General features: G+C 40.7%; 1 protein-coding gene across 1 annotated transcript in view; it reads right to left on the bottom strand.

Annotated features, from left to right (window-relative positions):
• Positions 1 to 316: 316 nt before the first annotated feature.
• Positions 317 to 20,674, bottom strand: part of enpp6 (ectonucleotide pyrophosphatase/phosphodiesterase 6) — a 50,728-nt gene continuing 30,370 nt past the window's right edge. Inside the window, exons 4-8 of the mRNA XM_048527773.2 lie at positions 14,283 to 14,424; positions 12,016 to 12,195; positions 8,618 to 8,755; positions 3,460 to 3,583; positions 317 to 2,207 (exon numbers count right to left, since the gene is read on the bottom strand). Coding sequence (XP_048383730.2) covers positions 2,002 to 2,207; positions 3,460 to 3,583; positions 8,618 to 8,755; positions 12,016 to 12,195; positions 14,283 to 14,424 — 790 coding nt within the window. The 3' untranslated portion in view covers positions 317 to 2,001. The remainder of the gene's footprint in view (positions 2,208 to 3,459; positions 3,584 to 8,617; positions 8,756 to 12,015; positions 12,196 to 14,282; positions 14,425 to 20,674) is intronic.

Below are 20,674 nucleotides of genomic sequence, written 5' to 3'. Positions count from 1 at the left end.
ATATGATTGTTACAGTGCAGAGTGGGAAGCATACCTTCAGTTATTCAAGGTTACAGTTGTCAGAGTTTACTGTTTGACTAAGAGGCCTGGAATTCCACTGGGTTTAGATGACTTCCAGGTGTTCCAGATGGACTAACTCTGAGATTTCCAGCGCCACCCTTGTTTCTGGAAATTTTTGGATAAAAATAATGCAGTCAACCAGCCTGGAGCACTCCAGCTCTTGGCAGTTCCACTTCAGGAGAGAGAAGGTTAAACTCACATTGCCGTCTGTTAGCCCCCTCAACCCAGGTTGCCCCACCACCCCAACTCCCCCTCCCCTCCAACATCTCAAATTCTGTCAACGTGCAGTCCATGCCACAGCGGAGCCTGTTAGCTGAGCATCTTGGCAGGTGTCAAAACATATATCAAAACCCTGATCCAAAGCTGACTGGGCTTTGATTGCCTGGCAGCTGCCTAAAGCTGAACCAAAGGGCCAGAAAATTCTAACTTGAGTCTATGAACAGCTAATTGGCTGTCAAAATGGTTGCTCGGTGCCTGTCACAGCCCTCACTGGGCTCATCCATCAACATGACTTTTTAACCAAAGGAGCAGATAATCTGGGGCCTCGTACAATACAGTACACAAAACGAATGCTCTCCATTTTGTCATAATTAGTTAGGGCCCCAAAAGCTGACCAAACGCTTTAATGTGAAATATGGCAGATGGCAAAATGGGTGTGTTACATAAAATAATACGCCACCAAGGTGCAGAATTCTTCTATATTTAATCCAACTAGGGTGAATGCCAAACTCAATACTTCCTGATGTTGGTAACTGTTCTATTGGATAAACATCAAAATGGAACATGAGCATCTCTGTTTGTTCACTCATTGGTGGGATAATGTAAAGGAATTTCTTTTTATACATTCATTGATGGCATATGGGCATTTTAACAGTCAAACACATTGCAGTGGTTTGGAGTCACATGTAGGCCTGACAAAGTATGGATGGCAGTTTCTTTCCCTAAAGGACATTAATGAGCAAGAGGGATTTTCTTGTGACAATCCACAATGGTTTTATTGCTATCATTAGACTCTTATTTCGAGATTGTCATTGAATTCAAATTTCACCAACTGCCATGGCAGGATTCAAACCCAGGTCCCCAGAATTTTGCCTGGTCTCTGGATAAGTAGTCTAGTGATAATACCATTAAGCCATTCTCTGCCCATTAAGTAGCTCTCCCTACAATGATTAGACAGCATTATAAAATGTAATTTGAACACAGGGTCATGATGTGGCTTCTGAATCTCTTGCTAAAATGATGTTCTGTCAAATAAAGATCCAACTGAATGTCTCCTCAATCTTGCAAGAAGAAGTGTTCTGGTGCTGCCTTAATACTGGACATCATTAAATCTGCATCTGTCATCTGGTCTGTTCTGTCTTACAAACTATCATGTCCTGGAAGGACATCAGCTCCTTCGGTAAAAAAAATTGCACAGCAATAAAAAAAAACCTTGTATCAGATCAACAACTTTCATTCTTATAGAAAGACATCACAGGAGCTTCATCAGACAAAGATGAACATCAAGTCAAAGAAGAAGAATTCATGAAGCCTGAGCAACAAATTCTTAAAAGAGCTGTTAATTAATGAGTATTTCAGTGGATAGGGAGGGAGTGAGGCATTAGCATTTATGACGAAGCTTCACACCATGGGGCCAAGATGGCTAAATGTACTCCGGCCAAAGGACAGGATGTACAAAGTGTTAGAGACAGAGTAGCAGTAGGATTGTTATTTCTGAGTAGACTTGGGAGGTGATCAACTCATTGTGTATTGTAGACAATAACATTGAGATTAAACTCATAAAGAATCACTTTACAGCATTCAGCAGGAAGCTTATCAGGGTCCAATGTTTTGACAGTAGGATTAAATGTTATTTGTACCTCTAAAAGCAATTAATTAGAATAATCTTGGTAAAAAATCGCACACTTCAATTCAATTGTTTTTAAATGGAATGGGACCTGATCAGAAAAAGACCCAGGCCAGTAATACTGTCAACACAGTTACACTAGCTTTTGCAGTGCAAGGCAAATTCACACCGTTATTCAGCATCAATTTCACATGGGACCAAGTACCATTGTTTGGCAATGGGTTTATTCCAGCAACACGACACATGATGTTGTATACATCAACTACTCTCATTGGAGATGCCTTGTAATTTGATCTGAAATCTGAACATACAAAAACAGAATTAGTCATTAAATTCTTTAATAAAGTTTAGCATTTTGGCTGCTGTCAAAATTGGAGACTATTTTAAAAAATCACCTTATAGCATAGCAATTTGTGATATACATTGGTGAAAAACAGTCTTTAAATGCACTCAGAGATAGTTAGAATGGCCGATGCTGGAGTCAGAGATAACACAGTGTGGATCTGGAGGAACACAGCAGGCCAGGCAGCATCAGAGGAGCAGGAAAGCTGACGTTTCGGGTCAGGATCCTTCTTCATTTCACAGCTCCACACTGTGTTATCTTAGTCTTTAAATTCATGCTGGGAATCACTTTGGCAGCCTTTGATGTGTATTTGTTCCAAATCTGTTATTTAGTTTATTTTCTCATTTGTTGTAAATTTGCTTTCATATTGAACCACTCAGCACTAAAGAATTTGGCAACGTATTTGCAAATCGGAATAATGTGTGAATTGGAGGAGAACTTAGAAATTATACTATTCCTGTAAAACTTTGTTCATCTATCCTGATGAGAGAAAACTAAAGAAAGCATGGGCTATTGCAACCACTTCAGAATGGTTGTATTGCGTCTGTTTGTTAATTGTACCTTATTGTATAGAGACTGTTGGGATTTACTGAGAATTCAACGGTGCACCTATAAACAGAAACAGCAATGTATCATCACACCCAGAAATGTTGCTTCAATTTAAGTTGATACATGTCTTTCAGTGCTTCTGTTTTTATTACAATGAAATAATGGAACAATGTCCCTTTCAGAAGAGGCACTTAATTTATTATGGAGCCCAAAACAGACCTGGAAATGGGAACAAACGGGAAGGATGGTGCTTAGTTTATGAGTTACAAAGATGTTTACTGGTGAAATTCCAGAACATACTGTCTTGATTTCTGAACATGCAACTGCCGATCATTTGAAATGCAGTGGAGGACATGCAAAAAGCCTAAAATGCATTTCACTGCATGGTTTATCACATAAGAAAATATATAAATATAAGATAATAAAGTGTGAAGCTGGATGAACACAGCAGACCAAGCAGCATCTCAGGAGCTCCTGAGATGCTGCTTGGCCTGCTGTGTTCACCCAGCTTCACACTTTATTATCTTGGATTCTCCAGCATCTGCAGTTCCCATTATCTCTTATATAAATATAAATTGTATTTGTTAAACTTACATGTTATATTGTAAAATTCTCTTCTGAAGATCAACTTACAAATATGTGAATGGTATCAAATGATTACCTGGTCCATAGGCCAAAAAGAATCCTTTCATATCCATCAATTCATTGTCGTAGCCATGCCATCCATGCTGCCAACCCTTCTTGCCATCTGTTCCATTGGCCCAATAAGGCAACTTCTGTATATTCTGAAAGATAAATGGCAAAAAAAGACCGCGAGTTGCTAGAGAATAATCAAAAAATAAATTAACTATATCTGTTAGTAATTGTCATTCTAAAAATACACACTAAAAAATGTGACTGAAGCTTAGAATCTCCTTTTTCCATTTACACCGCCTTTAGCCCTATCATGGGCGTCAGTTAGTGCTGATAACTGGTTTGTGATGCAGGGTGACACCAACAGGGTGGATTCAATGCCTGTATTAGCTGAAGTTACCATGGAGGACTTTCCTTCTCAACCTACTCCCTTGCTTAACGTGTGGTGACTCTCAAGTTCAACCTACTCCAGTTGTCTCTCTCCAATGAGACAGTCGATTTAGACTATGCTGACCTCACCTCCACTATTTATTTTCTGACTTGTCCCTTTATTGTCCTTGTTGCCTTGCGCCATCATTCGATTACCCCTGCTGCTTTCTGCTTTTCACAGACCTTCCCTTTCTTATCTGCACACTTCCGCCCATTTTCCTGCCTCTGCTTAAAGTCTGTTGAATCTGTACATTTTTCCAATTCCTACGAAAGAGCATTGACATGACGCACGTGTTCGTCTCCTCACAAATGCTGCATCACCTGTGAGGGTTTCAAGTATTTTAAGTTTTTTCAATGAAAACTCTGCTCACTTCAGCAGGTTTCTAACTTTCCCAAGAAAGTTCTATTTCCAAAAAATCGGACCTTGCGCAAATCTTGAGAATGTCATTTATTTTCAACGCTAATTAGAAATAACAGAAATGGCTCCAGGAAAGCCAACTGAAGAAGAGAATGGGGATGTCTGGATGTCTAAATGTTTAATGTTTGACTGTTACTTTGAACTGATCCATCCAGATTCTGAATAATAATGACTCTATGGGCAATGAACAACAAAAATCTCTTCTTGAAGCAAACATTAGAACAGAGACAAGGAGAAAGTTCTTCAGCCAGAGAGTGGTGAATCATGTGGAATTCACTGCCACAGAAGGCTGTGGAGGCCAGGACATTCAGTATTTTTAAGATGGAGATAGATAGGCTCTTGATTGTCATGGGGATCAAGAGTTACTGGGAATAAACAGGAGAATCTGGCTGAAAAACTTATCAGCCATGAGTGAATGGCAGAGCAGGCTCGATGGGCTGAATGGCCTAATTTCTCCTCCTGTGTCTTATGGTCTTATTTAAACAGTGGCTTATTTTGCACTGTGTTAGTTTTCCAGACTAAGTTAAGGACCATGCTCCCTCCAGTTCCAAGTTGCAATAAATTCTGATTCCATATCTCCATAAATGCAGTCACCTTGAGTTGTAAATGTGACCTTTTTGGAACGGAATTATGTGACACTAATCAAAATTTATTGTCATGATTAGGTATGAATTGTGATGACTCAGAATCTTCTGCTAGAAAAAGATAAATCTGTGACAGATTTATTGGTTCCTGCACTTATATTTATCAGGTCACAGAAGGAAATCAGCAAGGGAATCACATGCGAGTAATAAGCACCAGCCCCTACTTTTCTTGAAATAGAATTTATGGTCTATTCGGGTGAATAGATCTGCACTGACATTTCTGTTCCACATTATCCTATTTCCTCAGTTTAAATAAGTGCAATGAACATCAGGTCCGCTTCCATCCTCACCCAATTTTCCTCAACTTCTTTTACTCATGTGATGGAACAAGAAACTGTAAGGGCTATAGTAAATTGAATGAGTCAAATTTCACATAGCATGCAGATTTGAGTCAGAAATGCACACGCATACTTCCATACTGACAGGTCTATTTTGGCAGAGAACAGTTTGTAAAGCAAATAATACCTGCTTTTTACACATCATTCAGCTGCCATATTCTGAAATGTAAACCCCCCACCCCCCCACCAGCAGCACAGACAGCCACCTTGACAACTTCTTTGAAAGGACAAGTACATAGCTAGTGTGAAGTCAGATTCCCAGACAGTAATGGCCACAGTGCCAGGTGGGTCAGGTGCTGGGGAAGTGCGGTGCTGGGGATAAAGTGCAAGGTTGGTAGGGTGCCAAGTGGGTAGAGTATCAAGGAGTCATGTGTCAGGTGGGTAGGTTGCCAAGTGGCAAGGGGTAAAAGCAAGAGATGGAGGTGGGTGGTGTTGGCTGCTGGGGTGTGATGAGGCAAGTGTTGTGTCTGGCTGCAGTAGTTAGGTCCCAGAGGGTCAGGTGTGACAGCAAAGCTGGGTGTTCAGGTCCTGAGAGCAAGGAGGTTATCAGTTCCTGGAAGGGGATGATAGCAGGCCTGACTGCACGGCAGAAGTGGATGCATTCTGGAGGGATGCAGTGGAGGTGGGGGTGTCAAGTGCCAACATTTTCTGATGTTGCCACAGGCTCATGTTTGTCACTTGGCGTCCCACGCAGGAGGAGATACGGTTGGGGAAAGGGTGTTGCGTTTGGTAGCCAGAGAGGAGGGAGATCCGGACCACTGGAAGGGGCAGGGAGTTTATCAGGTTACAAGGGTTGAGTATGGAGAGGGGAATGTTCTCAGGGCAGCTGGTGGGTGGGCAAAGGTCAGAGCCTATGGGTACAGGGAGATGTCAGATCCAGTGATGGGGAAGTAGGAGTGTTGACTCATGGTGAGACAGAAGGGATGTATCGGGTTCTGGAGAGGTGACCATGGGAGAGTTGGGTCCAGGGGTATAAGGGGTGTATTGGATCAAAGTGTGGGGGTATAACTGTCTGGGAGAGGTTTAGTTAGGGATCAGTTTAGTGATTACTCGGGAGTTAATCTAGAAATTTAACAGTCTAAATTCTCCTGCATGACTATTTATTAACTGCGGTGGAACCCTCCAAATTCTTCAATTTAACTGGGTACTTTCAGAAAGTTCCTTGCTTGGGGAATTGCCCAGCAGCATCTTCAATTTCCCAAATTATTCCTCCAGAGTATGCTACACCTTCATTTTTGGACTGCAGCGGTTCAAGAAGGCAACTCAACACCTTCTAGGGATGGGCAATAAACGCTGGTCGCTCAACATCGCTCATATCCTATGAATGAATAAAACAAAAGCCAAGGATTCCACAGACTCCCTGCACACACTTCACATCTACACTGCAGAAACAAATATCTGGCTGTTGGAAAATGCAGGTCAATGTCAAATCAGGAATTAATCTGAAAATCAAGGAACACAACAAACAGCTACTTTTACTTCCTTGTTGTGTTCCAAACAACCCTTTATTTTAGTTCTGTGTTTAACTCCATGAGTAGGACACTGAACTCTGCACTTCAGAATCATGGTCATTCAGCTGTAGCTGGTGTCAGCCAAACATGACAGGTCAAAATTCATCGATAACACAGGGGACATCTGGAAGCAACAAGACTATAACCATTACATGCAGCAAAATTCTACCATCTACATAGCATTGAATATAGACCTGCGCAGCACAGGAACAGGCTGTCAATCCACAATGTTGTGCTGAACATGATGCCAAATTAAAACTAATCCCTTCTGCCTGCCCATGGTCCATATGCCTCCATTCCTTGTATACTCATATGCTTATCTAGAAGTTCCTTAAATGCCCCTGTCATATCTGCCTCCACCACTACCCTTGGCAGTGCATTCCAGACACCCACCACTCTCTGTGTAAAACTTTGCTCCTCCCATCTCCTTTGAATCTATTTGACATTAAAAAATAAAAGACTCACAGGCTATTAGATCAGTAAATTAGTGGCACATTTTATACTGTGTTTAGATATGATAAACAGTCTGTTGTTTGGTTTACTGCTCTGGCACAAGTAGTTATAAAGCCAACTATTCGCGACATTAATACTTGGAAGTTCAAGGTATTGCTAGCGTTTTATGACTGTCTTTTGCATGATGCAGTTATCTATTTATCTGTAGCTCCACGTCATTCACTTATGTTTACATTTAATATCAAATGTCCTTTGTACTTCGAGATTGGAATAAACATTATTCAATCATAAATGTGATTAGCCTGCATAATTAAACTCTTACTATCAAAAAGCATTCCAAAGTGAAAAATTCATTTGCTTATATTTCTGATTTGGCTTTACATTGAGATTGTGCAATCTAAGTGGTAAGAATCAAGTGAAGTTGGAACAAATTCCTCTGTCATGTCAAGTCCAAGCCTTGAATGCAAGTTGGTTAGTAGGGTTCCATGCTACTGTGGATAATTCTGCTTAAAGAATTTGACTGTACAATGTCACCAGTTTCCAATATCAGGGAAAATAAATCTCTGTTTGGCTTGGTTACATCTTCACTTCGGCTAATATCATTTTATTACTGTATCACATGACAATGCCATTACCAACCGAAGCCATTTGAGATATTGCAGCATGGTGACTCAGTGGTCAGCTCTGCTGTCTCACAATGCCAGGGACCTGTGTCCAATTCCAACCTCGGGCAACTGTCTGTGTGGAATTTGTACATTCTCCTCATGTCTGCATGAGGTTTTCTCCGGGTGTTCCAGTTTCTTCTCTCGATCCAAAGATGTACAGGTTAGGTGGATTGGCTGCGCTAAATATCCCGAAGTGTCCAGGGATGTGTAGGTTTGGTGGATACGCCATGGGAAATATAGGGTTATAAGGATTGGGTAGGGGGTTGGGTCTGGGTGGATGCTTCTTGGAGGGTTGGTGTGGACTCGAATGGGCTGAATAGCCTGCTTACACGCTTTAGGGATACTATGCAGATCTCTCAAGTGAACCAAATACTTCATACAAGATGACGAATTATTGAACTCTCTACCTTAATTTCAAATGCTAGTTCTGACAAAAGCCAGCTAATTCAAGGAAGTAGTTCTGAGGAAGGGTCACCAGACCCGAAGCGTTAACTCCATTTTGTCCCTCGCAGATGCTGTCAGACCTGCTGAGCTTTTCCGGCAACTTTGCTTTTGTTCCTGATTTACAGCATCTGGAGTTCTTTCAATTTTTAATTCAAGGAAAGCAACATTTCGTGACTTCTAAGAGATGCAGATGTACAGAATGCACAAAATGAATACTAGTTTGGCAGTTCACATTGCAAACAAGACCACTTTGTGGCCTACAGAACAATTTTATTCCACCATACCTCAGCGATAAACCAGCCTTTCTGAGCCAGCAGAGTAAGTGGTGCGACAAATTTCCCACCTTTATAATGATATTTGTCTGGAATTTCATCTTTCTTGTACACGCTCATCTCTTTAACTTGTTTAAGGTTGCTGTACAGCTAGTAAAATCAAAGAAATTTTGTCAGTCACATATAGTTGAGTCTCCTCATTCAAAATACCTCAATCAAACTGAAGTTCCCATTACTAAAAAGCCATGTTAAAATGGTTTACAAAATGAATAATTTCACTTCAGAACAGCTGCAAGGCAGTTGGCTCCCGTATTTTTCCACAAGATTCAGTCCACTAAGACAAACTAGAGATGGCTACTCAACAATGTGAAAATTAATTGAGTTGTGTGATGTGAAAAGTCCACAGCATTTTTCAAATTATAGCTAACTGTCTATTGTGGGAGTGAGCAGTTGTCTTTACACAGATTTAAAGTATTATTTAGTCTTTGTGCACAGACAAATGAAAATTTGAATGTGAAATCTGCTGATATTTTATTTGTGACATTGAAAGCATGTTACAGGCTAATTTGGACAAAACAGGCAAGGACATTAAGGGTGAAGACTTGCAGTATTATGCTGATCTGATCTCTAGATCATACAATATATGTGCTCGTCTGATAGAAATGTCTTACTTCTGAGAAGAAGATCATATAAAAATATTCACATAGGTTCAACTTACTGCATTCTTTCCTCCATAATTTAATGTGCTCTATGTTATAACACCAATTTATACACATCACAAATTTTCCAAATTTGATTACTGGCCTATCATGAGTTAGCTGATTATAGCCAATATGGTAGTTCTGAGGACTACAAGGTAGAGTTATTAGAAGTACAGTGATTGCCAATAGGTTTCTCAAACCATTTGTCATTAATCTTGTAATTAAAGAGAGTATCAGACAAAAGATGAAATGTGAGACTAAGCTAACTAATAATCTGAAAGAAGATGGCAAAGAGTTGTTAGGTATCTAAAAGATAAGAGAGGGGCAAGAGTGGACATTAGACCACTGGAAAATGTACTGGAGGTGTGGTAATGGGGAACAAGGAAATGGCAGATGAAGTGAATAGGTACTATGCATTAGTTTTCACTGAGGAAGAAACCAGCAGCACACCAGAATTTCAAGAGTCAGAGCGTTCTAAACTAGGGATCATTTTTTAAAATGACAGGAGAAAGATTTAAAAGGGACCTGAGAGACAACTTTCTCACACAAAGGGTGGTTTATATGTGGAATAAACTGCCAGAGGGAAGTGGAAGATGCAGGTACAGTTACAATATTCAAAAGATATTTGGAAAGGTTTAGAGGAATATGGGCCAAACTCAAGCAAATGGGATTAGTTTAGTTTGGAAAACTTGGTTGGCATGGATGATTTGGAACAAAAGATCTGTTTCCATGTTTTATGACTCCGTGAGTGTATTGGCCATCACTAAGGAGAAGGTGCTGGGGAAGCTGACAGGTCTGAAGGTGGATAAATCATCCAGACCAAATGGACTACAGCTCAGAGCTCTGAAGGTGATAGTTGAGGAGACTGCAGAGGCATTAGCGGTGATCTTTCAGGAATCACTTAAGTAAGGGATTATAATGACTGTAATGGCTAATGTAATGGAGATAATGGGAACTGCAGATGCTGGAGATTCCAAGATAATAAAATGTGAGGCTGGATGAACACAGCAGGCCAAGCAGCATCTCAGGAGCACAAAAGCTGACGTTTCGGGCCTAGACCCTTCTGAAGGGTCTAGGCCCGAAACGTCAGCTTTTGTGCTCCTGAGATGCTGCTTGGCCTGCTGTGTTCATCCAGCCTCACATTTTATTATCATGGCTAATGTAATGCCCCTGTTTAAGAAGGGTGGGAGGCAGAAAGCAGCAAACTATAGGCCAGATAGCCTGACCTTGACAGTTGGTAAGATTTTAAGAGTCCATAATTAAGGATGAGATTGCGGAATACTTGGAAGTGCATGGCAAAATAGGGTTGAGTCAGCACAGCTTCATCAAGGGGAGGTCGTGCCTGACAAATCTTTAGAATTCTTTGATAAGGTAACAAGCAAGTTAGACAAAGGAGAGCTATTGGATGTGATCTACCTGGATTTCCAGAAGGCCTTTGACAAGGGGTGACACAGGAGGCTGCTATATAAGACAAGAGCCCTTGTTATTAGAGGCAAATACTGACACGAATAGAGGATTAGCTATTTGGTAGAAGGTAGACATTAGGGGTAAAGGGGTCTTTTTCAGGATGGCAGTTGGCGACGAGTGGAGCTGTGCAGGCATCAGTGTTAGGACCACAACTATTTATGTTGTATATTAAAGATCTGGATGAAAAAGCTAAGGGCATTGTTGCAAAGTTTGCAGGTGACACTAAGGTAGTTGGAGGGACAGGTAGTGTTGAGGTAATTGTGAGGCTGCAGAACTTGGACAGGCTAGGAGAGTGGGCAAAGAAGTGGCTGATGAAATGCAGTTTATCAAAGTGTGAGGTTGTGCACTTTGGTAGGAAGTATAGAAATATAGCAAATTTTCTAAATGGAGACAGGCTTCTGAACTCTGAAGCACAAAGCAACTTGGGAGTCCTAGTTCAAGATTCTCTTAAGGTTAACATGCAGGTTCAGTTGGCAGTTGGAAAGGCATATGCAATGTTAACATTCAGTTCAAGAGGGCTAGAATGCAAGAGCAGAAATGTACTGTATGGAATATTGTGAGCAGTTTTGGACATCAAATCTATAAAAGGATGTGCTGGCCTTGGAGGGGGTCCAAAGGGGGTTTACAATAATAATCCTGAGCATAAAGGACTAGACATAAGAGAACTAATTGAGGACTCTGGGTCTGTCCATGATAGAGTTTAGAAGAGCGATAGGGAATTTGATTGAAACTTACAGAATACTAAGAGGCCTGGATACAGCAGACGTACAGAAAATGTTTCCACAAGTACGAGAGACTAGGAGCTGAGAGCACAGCCTCAGAGGGGAGGTTGAAGCTTTAGAATTAAATCAAGGAGGAGTTTCTTCAGCCATAGGGTAGTTAATCTGTGGAACTCATCGCCATAGAGGGCAATGGAGGCAAAGTCACTGAGTGCATTTAAGACAGACGTGGATAGATTCTTGATTGGTAAAAGGATAAAGGGTTATGGGGAGCTGGCAGGAGAACAGGGTTGAGAGACATACCAGCCATGATTGAATGGCACAGCAGACTCAATGGGCTGAATGGCCTAATTCTGCCTATGCCTTCCAGTCTTATACATAATCCTGATATTCATACAGGATGTTTTCCTGCTGAGTGCATGGCATTGGCCAATTTTCTCAACGCAAATCAAACTGACGAATCTTGAAATCTATCCTCAGATTCCTTGCTCCTCTCAAACATTGCAATTACTGCATTGCCTACCTCATTCAGTTTTCCTTCTTGAGGCCACAAACTGACTATAGGCCCTCGATCCATCATGTTCAATACATCCGACATATTTATGTATTTATCAAGTTCGATGACCTTCTCCATCCAGAAAATGTCAGTCATTCCGTGGTCCGAAAACAGCATAACATTCAATTCATTCTGGAGACCCATTTCCTGCAAAATATGCAAATCAGTAAGTCCCGAATTTGGTTTCTCTTTCCATGTATTGCAAGAAGAAGTTGCAAACAACTTACAGCAATTTTACTGCTGTAACATTAAAAAAGGTTGCTGCACAAACGCTAGTCGTTTGTTTCTTATAATTCCTCAGAGTAAAGGACGTCAACCTACTAAACACAGATGAAACTAGTGAAACTATATTCATAAATATTAGAGTGATAACTGGATTTAGGCTGCTTTTCTCTACGTATTTCTGAAGTACATCAGCAATATGTGCCCCAGATATGTGCTGGAGATGAAGGAGGTTACTAGCTACTCTAAACTGAGGAAATGTATGCTTAAGCACACACCATGTGCCAGTGCAGCAGCTTTACTCAGAACCCTGACCCACAACCTGCCGATCTGGCATTTCAGTTGCCAAGGTAAATTCCTCAAGCAGACAGCCAGGTCAGATAAGGATCGGCTGAATGATCTTCTTACGTACTGTAGTGATTCTATTAATTCATAAATAATGCTACCAATTGCAACATCATGTTGATACATTAAGATGTTTATATAATCATATTTTGGGGCAGTAAATTTAGGGTAAAAGATGTGATGTATCCTGCAGTCACGTGCCTTATACAGTCATAAGCCCGGTTGGTATGGTTATTAGAGGTGAAAGAAAGGCTTATAAGGATTTATTGAGAAAACACTGCAGGGTAAACATGGTACTTAGGGCACTGAGAAGACAAGATAGTTACATTTAGTGACAATGCCAACCCTCTTTGAGTTTAAAATGCTTTGAGTCTCCCAAAATCCCAGAAGATATTATAGAGGTATTAGGTTGCATATTGTACAGCTGTACATTTGAAATCCTTTCCAAGGTGAAAGGGAATTAAGGTCAAAAACAACACTATGGTTGACACTGAACACTCAAGAATGACATCTTCAAAGTGCCACGGCATTGTTTCCAGAGAAGCAATTTGATTTCACATTAAAGGTTCAGTCTCACCCTGCTTCAATTCTGTGTTAGCAGCAGTATAATTGTAAATGATACAAAGCAAATTTTGAAGAGATCCATTTCAGTACTTTTCTGACATAAAAATATAACTTGACATCTAATTATTAGCAAATCTGCATTAAGTAGGTTGACATCTTTTACTGTGAGGAATTATAAGAAACAAAAGACTTGCATTTATGCAGCAACTTTTTGTTTTAATTTGAGTTGATGCCAAAGTGCTTTACACCTAGTGAGGTACTTATGAAGTGTAGTCAGGTTGTATACTTGCTACATGTTATCCATGGATCTGCATAGTCACAAGGTCAACCCCGGGTCTGATTTTTGCTTACCTCACTGACCAATCAGATCTGAGCGTATAGTCCTTCATGGTAGATAGGGGATTTACATTGTAGCAATCTTCACATTTTTTGTTATATGTAGGAGTCCAAGCCCCTGTCCCCTCTGAGTAACAAGAATTTGGTGTGATGCAGGAAATGTCATAGCCAACTTGTACACAGCCAACTTCCACAAACAACAATGTAACATAGTATGATGGCCAGATAATCTTTCATGTCGATTGAGGGATAAATATTCCCTGGTACACCAGGGATATATCCCCTCCTCTTCTTTCAGTTAATTGCTCTTGAAACTTCACGTGAGAAAACAGGTAGGATCTCAGATCTCCAATAGAGCTGCACTCCCTCAGTACTGCACTGACAGGTGAGCTTGGATGTTTGTTTCTCATGGTGGATTTGAACCTACAACATTCTGACTCATATGACTGAATCTCATTAGTTCAGCCCTGGCCAAGATTGGTTTGTTAAGGCTTAAGTGTGCATACATTGCGTTGTTGTGGTTTTTTCTGATAGTATAAAAGGGCTGACTTGAAAGAAACAATGGAAATGAAATGTGGCAGGATATAAAACAGACTGCGAATCACTATCGCACATTTTATACAATCACATGTAGTCAACATAACTTTTGGGACTCTAAAGGTGTGTTCAAGCATCCGCTGTTTGAAATAAAAAGTAAATCTTCTCAGAAGTATAGTTTTATTGATGAAGCAATCAATGCATATATTGACAGCTGTCATTTTTCTGACCTTAATTTTCATGTTCATGTTTCTTAAAGTCTCATCTAAAACTTTGGTGGCTTCCTTTCTCTGCTTTGACCAAGGGCCAAAATGATGACCTTCAACATCATTGCGTTCATAGTACACTGCAGCCATGTCTGCTTTCCCTTGCCTAATGAGAGAACAAGATAGTTAATTAAAGGGAGACAGCAAGAACTGCAGATGCTGGAGTCAAAGACAACATGTTATGGAGCTGGATGAACACAGCAGGCCAGGCAGCATCAGAGGAGCAGGAAAGTTGACGTTTTGGGTTGGGATCCTTCTTCAGGAAATGGTCCCAACCTGAAACATCAGCTTTCCTGCTTCTCCGATGCTGCCTGGCCTGTGGTGTTCCTCCAGCTCCACACTGTGTTATCTCTAGTTAATTAAAGGCAGCCCTTTCTTTAACAGGTACAGATCCACTTCCCGTTCATGTCATTGTGATATTTTTGGGATCATTGCAACATATTAAATGGCTTAAAATTGTTTTGTTTCCTTGTACAGGTGTCGATTTTGCTGTCAAGTCCAGTATGAGTTTCCCATTCCTAATTGCCGCCTTTGAACTGACTTGTGTATTAGGCCTCTTCAGAAGGCAGTTGAGAGTTGACAACATTTCTGTGGTATTGGAGTCACATGTGAACCAGAGCTAATAAGGACAACAAGTTTCCTTCCCTAAAGGGCATTAGTGAACCAATTGAGTTCCTGTGACAACCAGCAATGGTCACACGGATACCATTTGACAAACGGTTAAACTCCAGACTTTTACTGAATTCAAATGTCACCATCTGCAGGTGGTTTTCTAACCCATGACCCAGAACATTAGCCTGGGGTAACATTATCATTTTGCCTCTGCCTCCCTCATTAGAAATATTGGAAATGCTTCACAATTTGTAGCGGAGTAATAAACAGGCCCTCCTGGAAGTTTCACAAACGTGATGTGACCATGATCCCTTTCTGACATAACCAAATGATGATAATCTAGAAGGGATCTAGTACAATAGCATGGATTCCAGATACATCTTTCCCTGCAATTACAGGAAGGTGATGACTTTTGGTAGATACTGCTTCCTCAGATTACCATTGTATTATCTGTCAGCCAGGACATGTTCTAACAATATATTAATCATATCATCGAGGATCTGCCACGGCGTCTCTGTATCGCAGTTCAGGCAAACCTTCATCAGCTCTTGATAGCAGCAAGGAACCATGGTCTTGTTTTTGAAAGTGAAATTCATCAAATTAAAATGAGCTAAATCAATTTCTTCAGTTCAATCTACTTGTCAACTAGTATTAGATCTAAACAAAATGGAAGATGGATGGAATATACTTCTTCTGGTGGGTTTTTTTTAACATTTTATCTGAATGTGCTCCAGACATTGTGAACAAGATGACCCCTTTAAGATTTCTTCCACTAATCACACCACACATATAGCAGGAAGATCACTGATGTATTTTTAATCGCTCAAAAATGCTTTATCATCAAGCAATAGGTGACCATGTCGAAAGTAGATACACTCCAGATGTCCATCTCTGGGTGGCAAGCCTGTTTGTTTCCAAAGTCCTTGTGACACCTCAGGCTAACTGACTGAACACTGAAAGAGAGATTCTTGTTATAGTTTTTGAAAAACATATATGCTCAGTATGCATTTCACCTACTTGTGTGCTTGTGCCAGAGGTTTGGAAAAATGCAAACATTATGCCTTTGTTCAATGGGGATTGTAAACTTGCAGAATAGTCAGTTTAACGTCAGTGAAGTAGAAATTTCTAAAAACCATTATAAAGGATAGAATTAAGACCACAAGAAATAAAAGCAGGAATAGAGTAGAGTATTTGGCCCTGCTCCTACTGCTCTCTGCGGTGAGCACTTCCCAATACTCAAAGCCCTCAGAAAGAAGAAATTACTCCTCATCCCAGTCTGAAATTAGCACCCCTTAATTCTGAGACTGTGACCTCTGGTCCAAGATTCTCCCTCGGGGGGAAACATACACAATATTTACGAAGTTAAGCCACTTAAGAATCTGATATGATTCAGTAATACCAGTGGTATCAGCTTTCATATTTCTGAACTCAAGTGAGTACAGTCCCAACCCGTTTACCCTTTGCTCTTAATACAATCCCTCCATATCAGAGATCATCTAGTGAATCTTCTCTGAACTGTCTCCAATGAAATGATATCTTTCATTGAATAAGGGGAACAGAACTGCTCACAGTAGTCCAGATGTATCCTTATACAACTGCAATAAGACTTCCCTACTCATACTCCAATCCCTTTGAAAGATCAGCCAACCTTCCAGTAGCCTTCCGATTACCTGCTGCACCTCTGTGTTAGCTTTCTATGTTTCCTATAAAGTATCTCCACAGTGTGGCAGCTTTCTGCAGTTTTTCTCCACTTCAATAATACCATTTTCATTTGTTCTCTCTTACAAAATGAAGAATTTCACATTTTCCTATAATGTACTCCACTTGCTAACGTTTTGCCCACTTAATTAACCTATCTGTACCTCTCTGTAAACTCTTCGTATCCCTCTCACAACTCCTATCGTTGTGTTGTCTGCAAATTTGGCTACTGTACATGCACTTCTTTCCCCTAAATCATTAACATTGATTGTAAACAGTTGTGGTCTCAGCACTGATCTCTGTGGAACCCCACTGGTCATGGGTTCCCAACCTGAAAACAACCCCGTATACCCTCTCACTGTTTCCTGCCCCCCAAAAACCAATTCTCTATTCATGCCAATATACTACCTCCAATAGAGACTCTTAAGCGGCTTTTGGATAAGCACATGGAGGATAGTAAAATTAACCTTCTCAGGGTAAACTGATCTTAGTAGGATAATACATCAGCACGACATTGTGGGCCAAAGGGCCTGTACTGTGCAGTAATGATCTATGTTCTATGTTCTAATACTGTGGGCTATAATTCTACAAATTAACCTTTTGTGAGGCAGGAAAAAATTTAGTTAATTTTTAAGAATCAACAAGGGTTTGCTAAAGAAAACTGGAAAGAACTGTAAACTGTGAGGAGGACAGTGTAGAATTTCAAAAAGACATACGTACTTTGGTGGAGTGGCAGATGAAGTTCAGTATGGAGAAGTGTGAGGTGATGCACTTTGGTACTTTGAAGAGATAGGATAAACTAAAGGGTACTATCTTAAAGAGTTGGCAGGACCAGACAGCCTTGCATGTACGTATATAAATGCAAGTCTAAGCAGGGTGACAAATCAAAGAAAAACGAGGATAGTAATCAAAGAAAGAACAGTAAAATGCAAAAACGGGAGACAGGGTAATCAAGGGTGAGAGATGAATAGGGCCACAGTTTAAGGGAAAGTTAGGATGGTTAAAAATGGCAAAAAGGCAAGCCTAAAGGCTTCATATTTTAATGCACAAAGTATTTAGAGTAAGGTGGATGAACAGGCAGGGCAAATCGTGGTAAATGGATATGATCTCACAGCCATTACAGAGACAGTGATCCAAAATCTCAAAGAACAAAGAACGAAGAAAATTACAGCACAGGAACAGGCCCTTCGGCCCTCCAAGCCTGCGCCAACCGAGATCCTCTTTCTCAACCTGTCATCTATTTTCTAAGGGTCTGTATCCCTTCGCTCCCTGCCCATCCATGTGCCTGTGCAGGTACATCTTAAAAGACACTATCATGTCTGCGTCTACCACCTCCACTGGCAACGTGTTCGAGGCACCCACCACCCTCTGCGTAAAGAACCTTCCATGCATATCTCCCCTAAACTTTCCTCTTTGTGGTTCTATTAAATTCTTGCTACGTTTCATTCATAGGAATTGTATTGCATCATTATCCTGCACTACTTCAGAATCAAGACAGTTAACAGCTCATAACTATCAGTGAATTCAATTTCCAACATTGACTCGCTTGCATAGTTATTTCACAGCAATCCAGCAGGAATTAAATTTCATAGAAATTAATGTGAAATTGTTAAACATTGTAGATGATCTTGTTGACATCTCTCACATCCACCCTTCCAAAGTCAACCTCACAGGAAGCATTAGAATGGATGGACATAATTCATTGAAATCTCACTGGCAATGCTTCTCATCCTCCTGCAATGGTAGGCCAGTTAGAATATAAAGGATAGAGTAAGAACAGCCGATGCTGGAGTCAGAGATAACACAGTACGGAGGTGGAGGAACACAGCAGGCCAGGCAGCATGTGAGGAAGAGGAAAGCTGAAGTTTCAGGTCAGGACCTGATGTGGCCTCCTCTACATCGGTGAGAGCAAGCAAAGGCTCGGAGCCTGCTTTGTAGAGCACCTGCACTCGGTTCGCAACAAATGACAACACGTCCTAGTTGCGAACCACTTCAAGTACCCCTCCCACTCGCTGGGTGACAAGTCCATCTTGGGCCTCCTCCAGTGTCATAATGACACCACCCAAAAACTGGAGGAACAGCTCTTCATATTCCACCTTGGGAGCCTACAACCCAATGGTCTCAATGTGGACAGTACGAGCTTCAAAATCTTCCCATCCCCGGCCTAATTCCATGACCATCCCTCCCTCTCATCCTCACCTCCTTGACCTGACACAACCTGTCCATCTTTTCTCCCAAATATCCACTCCTCCCACCTCAATGACCAATCCCCACCACCCCCTACCTGCACTCATCTATCACCATTCCACCTACTTTCCTCAGGCCCACCCCTCCTCTCTCTATTTATTTCAGAGCCACCTTCCCCCTCCCCCATTTCTGAAGAAGGGTCCCGACCTGAAACATAAACTCTGCTTCAATGCTGCCTGGCCTGCTGTGTTCCTCCAGCTGTCTTATCAGCTATAATATAAAGACTTGATTCTCGCTGAAATGGAGAACCTAAATGCAGGTTTCCCCATTGAATGGTTGATTGCCATTAAGAAAGCCACATACATGAATTGAAAAATAGTTTTGTAATTCTTGTGCAATTCATATGCCGCATTCACACGATAGTGATGTGTCCCAATGATAGTCTTCCTGTCCATTCCACCCAGTGGATTAGCTATCATAGTAATACTAAAAATAGCAGATGATGTGTTCAGGACGCATCCATGGGATTTGACAATATGGGATTTGACAATATGATAATTTATGGCAGAAATTTGACAAAGTTCCCAAGGAGACAAAGTGCCGCAGTTCTCATAGAAATATTCTGATTCATTATGTAATCATGGTTCTCATCCTGATTTTTTAAAAACTTACTTTCATTCCTATTTGTAGCTTCTGCAATGGACCGAGTAGCATTATCTTTAATTCGTTCATTGGCTTTGCTAGCTTAGCCAGCAATCATTGCCCAGAAGGCAGTTAAGGGTGAACAACATTAATATGGGTCAGATGAGGTAAGGACAGCAAATTTCCTTCACTAAAGGAGGACGGTGAAGCAGGTAGGTTTTTATGATAATTGTCAGTAGTTGCCAGGTCTCCGTTGAGGCATTTTATTCTAGATTTTATAGAACTCAAATTTCGCCATCTGCTATAGTGGGATACAAGCCCATGTCCCCAGAGTTTCTTGGATTCTGAATTGCTAGCTAATGATGTTACCACTACACCATTATCATTCCCATTTCCTTGTTCCCTGTGGTATATTTTACAATGAAGAAACTTCTTGTGACATTCTTCAAAATAAAACTGAAACAGCAACCTTGTATAAAACAAAGAAATAATGTGCCCACTGAGAAAAGAGTCACACAAAATTTGTTACTAGCCCAGACTAAATTGCTGAGTTTTGGAGTCTTACAATGAAAACTATCATGTTTTGCTTAAACTGAAGTTTTTGTAAGTGTGAAGCAAGATCAGGGCCAAAACAGTCATTTTCCAAGTAACGTTGATATCTAATTTCTGGACAGAGCTGATGAGTAGATAATCAATTTCAGCTGAACTGCCATTTACAAATTTTATTCAGTGGACCGTGACAAAGTTGTCAGCAAACCATGGTGCACATTTTAGAAGTGCTTTGCTTTCCACTAAAGTAGAACATAGCACAGACTAATCAGTTTGACATGAAAAGCATCAAGGATTTATCTCAGAAACAAGCTTCAGCAAATTCTTATGGGATCTAGTGATATAAGACAATCTTTCTTTATGCCTGCTCTTCAGATGACGAAAATACACACAAAGCCAACGACCCAAGTTGTCCATTCTTCATATTTGCGCCTAGACAGTGTCCCTGTTCTCACTTGACACACCTTTTTTTTAACTGAATGTTGTTGAAATGTTTTGAATTGTGTAGTGAAAGTTCAAAATGTTGTCATAGACTGCTAAATTTGTCTTCAACCAACTTAAATCTAAGATCTTTGGTGCCATGCAATGTGCAGCATATGGCTAAAAAGACATGGAAAATCTAACAAAAATGATGAATCCAGGAATCTGTGGAGAAACTTACGGTGGCT

The sequence above is a fragment of the Stegostoma tigrinum genome, chromosome 3 (assembly GCF_030684315.1).
Source record: "Stegostoma tigrinum isolate sSteTig4 chromosome 3, sSteTig4.hap1, whole genome shotgun sequence".
NCBI lineage: Eukaryota > Metazoa > Chordata > Chondrichthyes > Orectolobiformes > Stegostomatidae > Stegostoma > Stegostoma tigrinum.
Note: the sequence above shows the minus strand (reverse complement) of the source record. Positions and strands in the feature narration are given on the sequence as shown.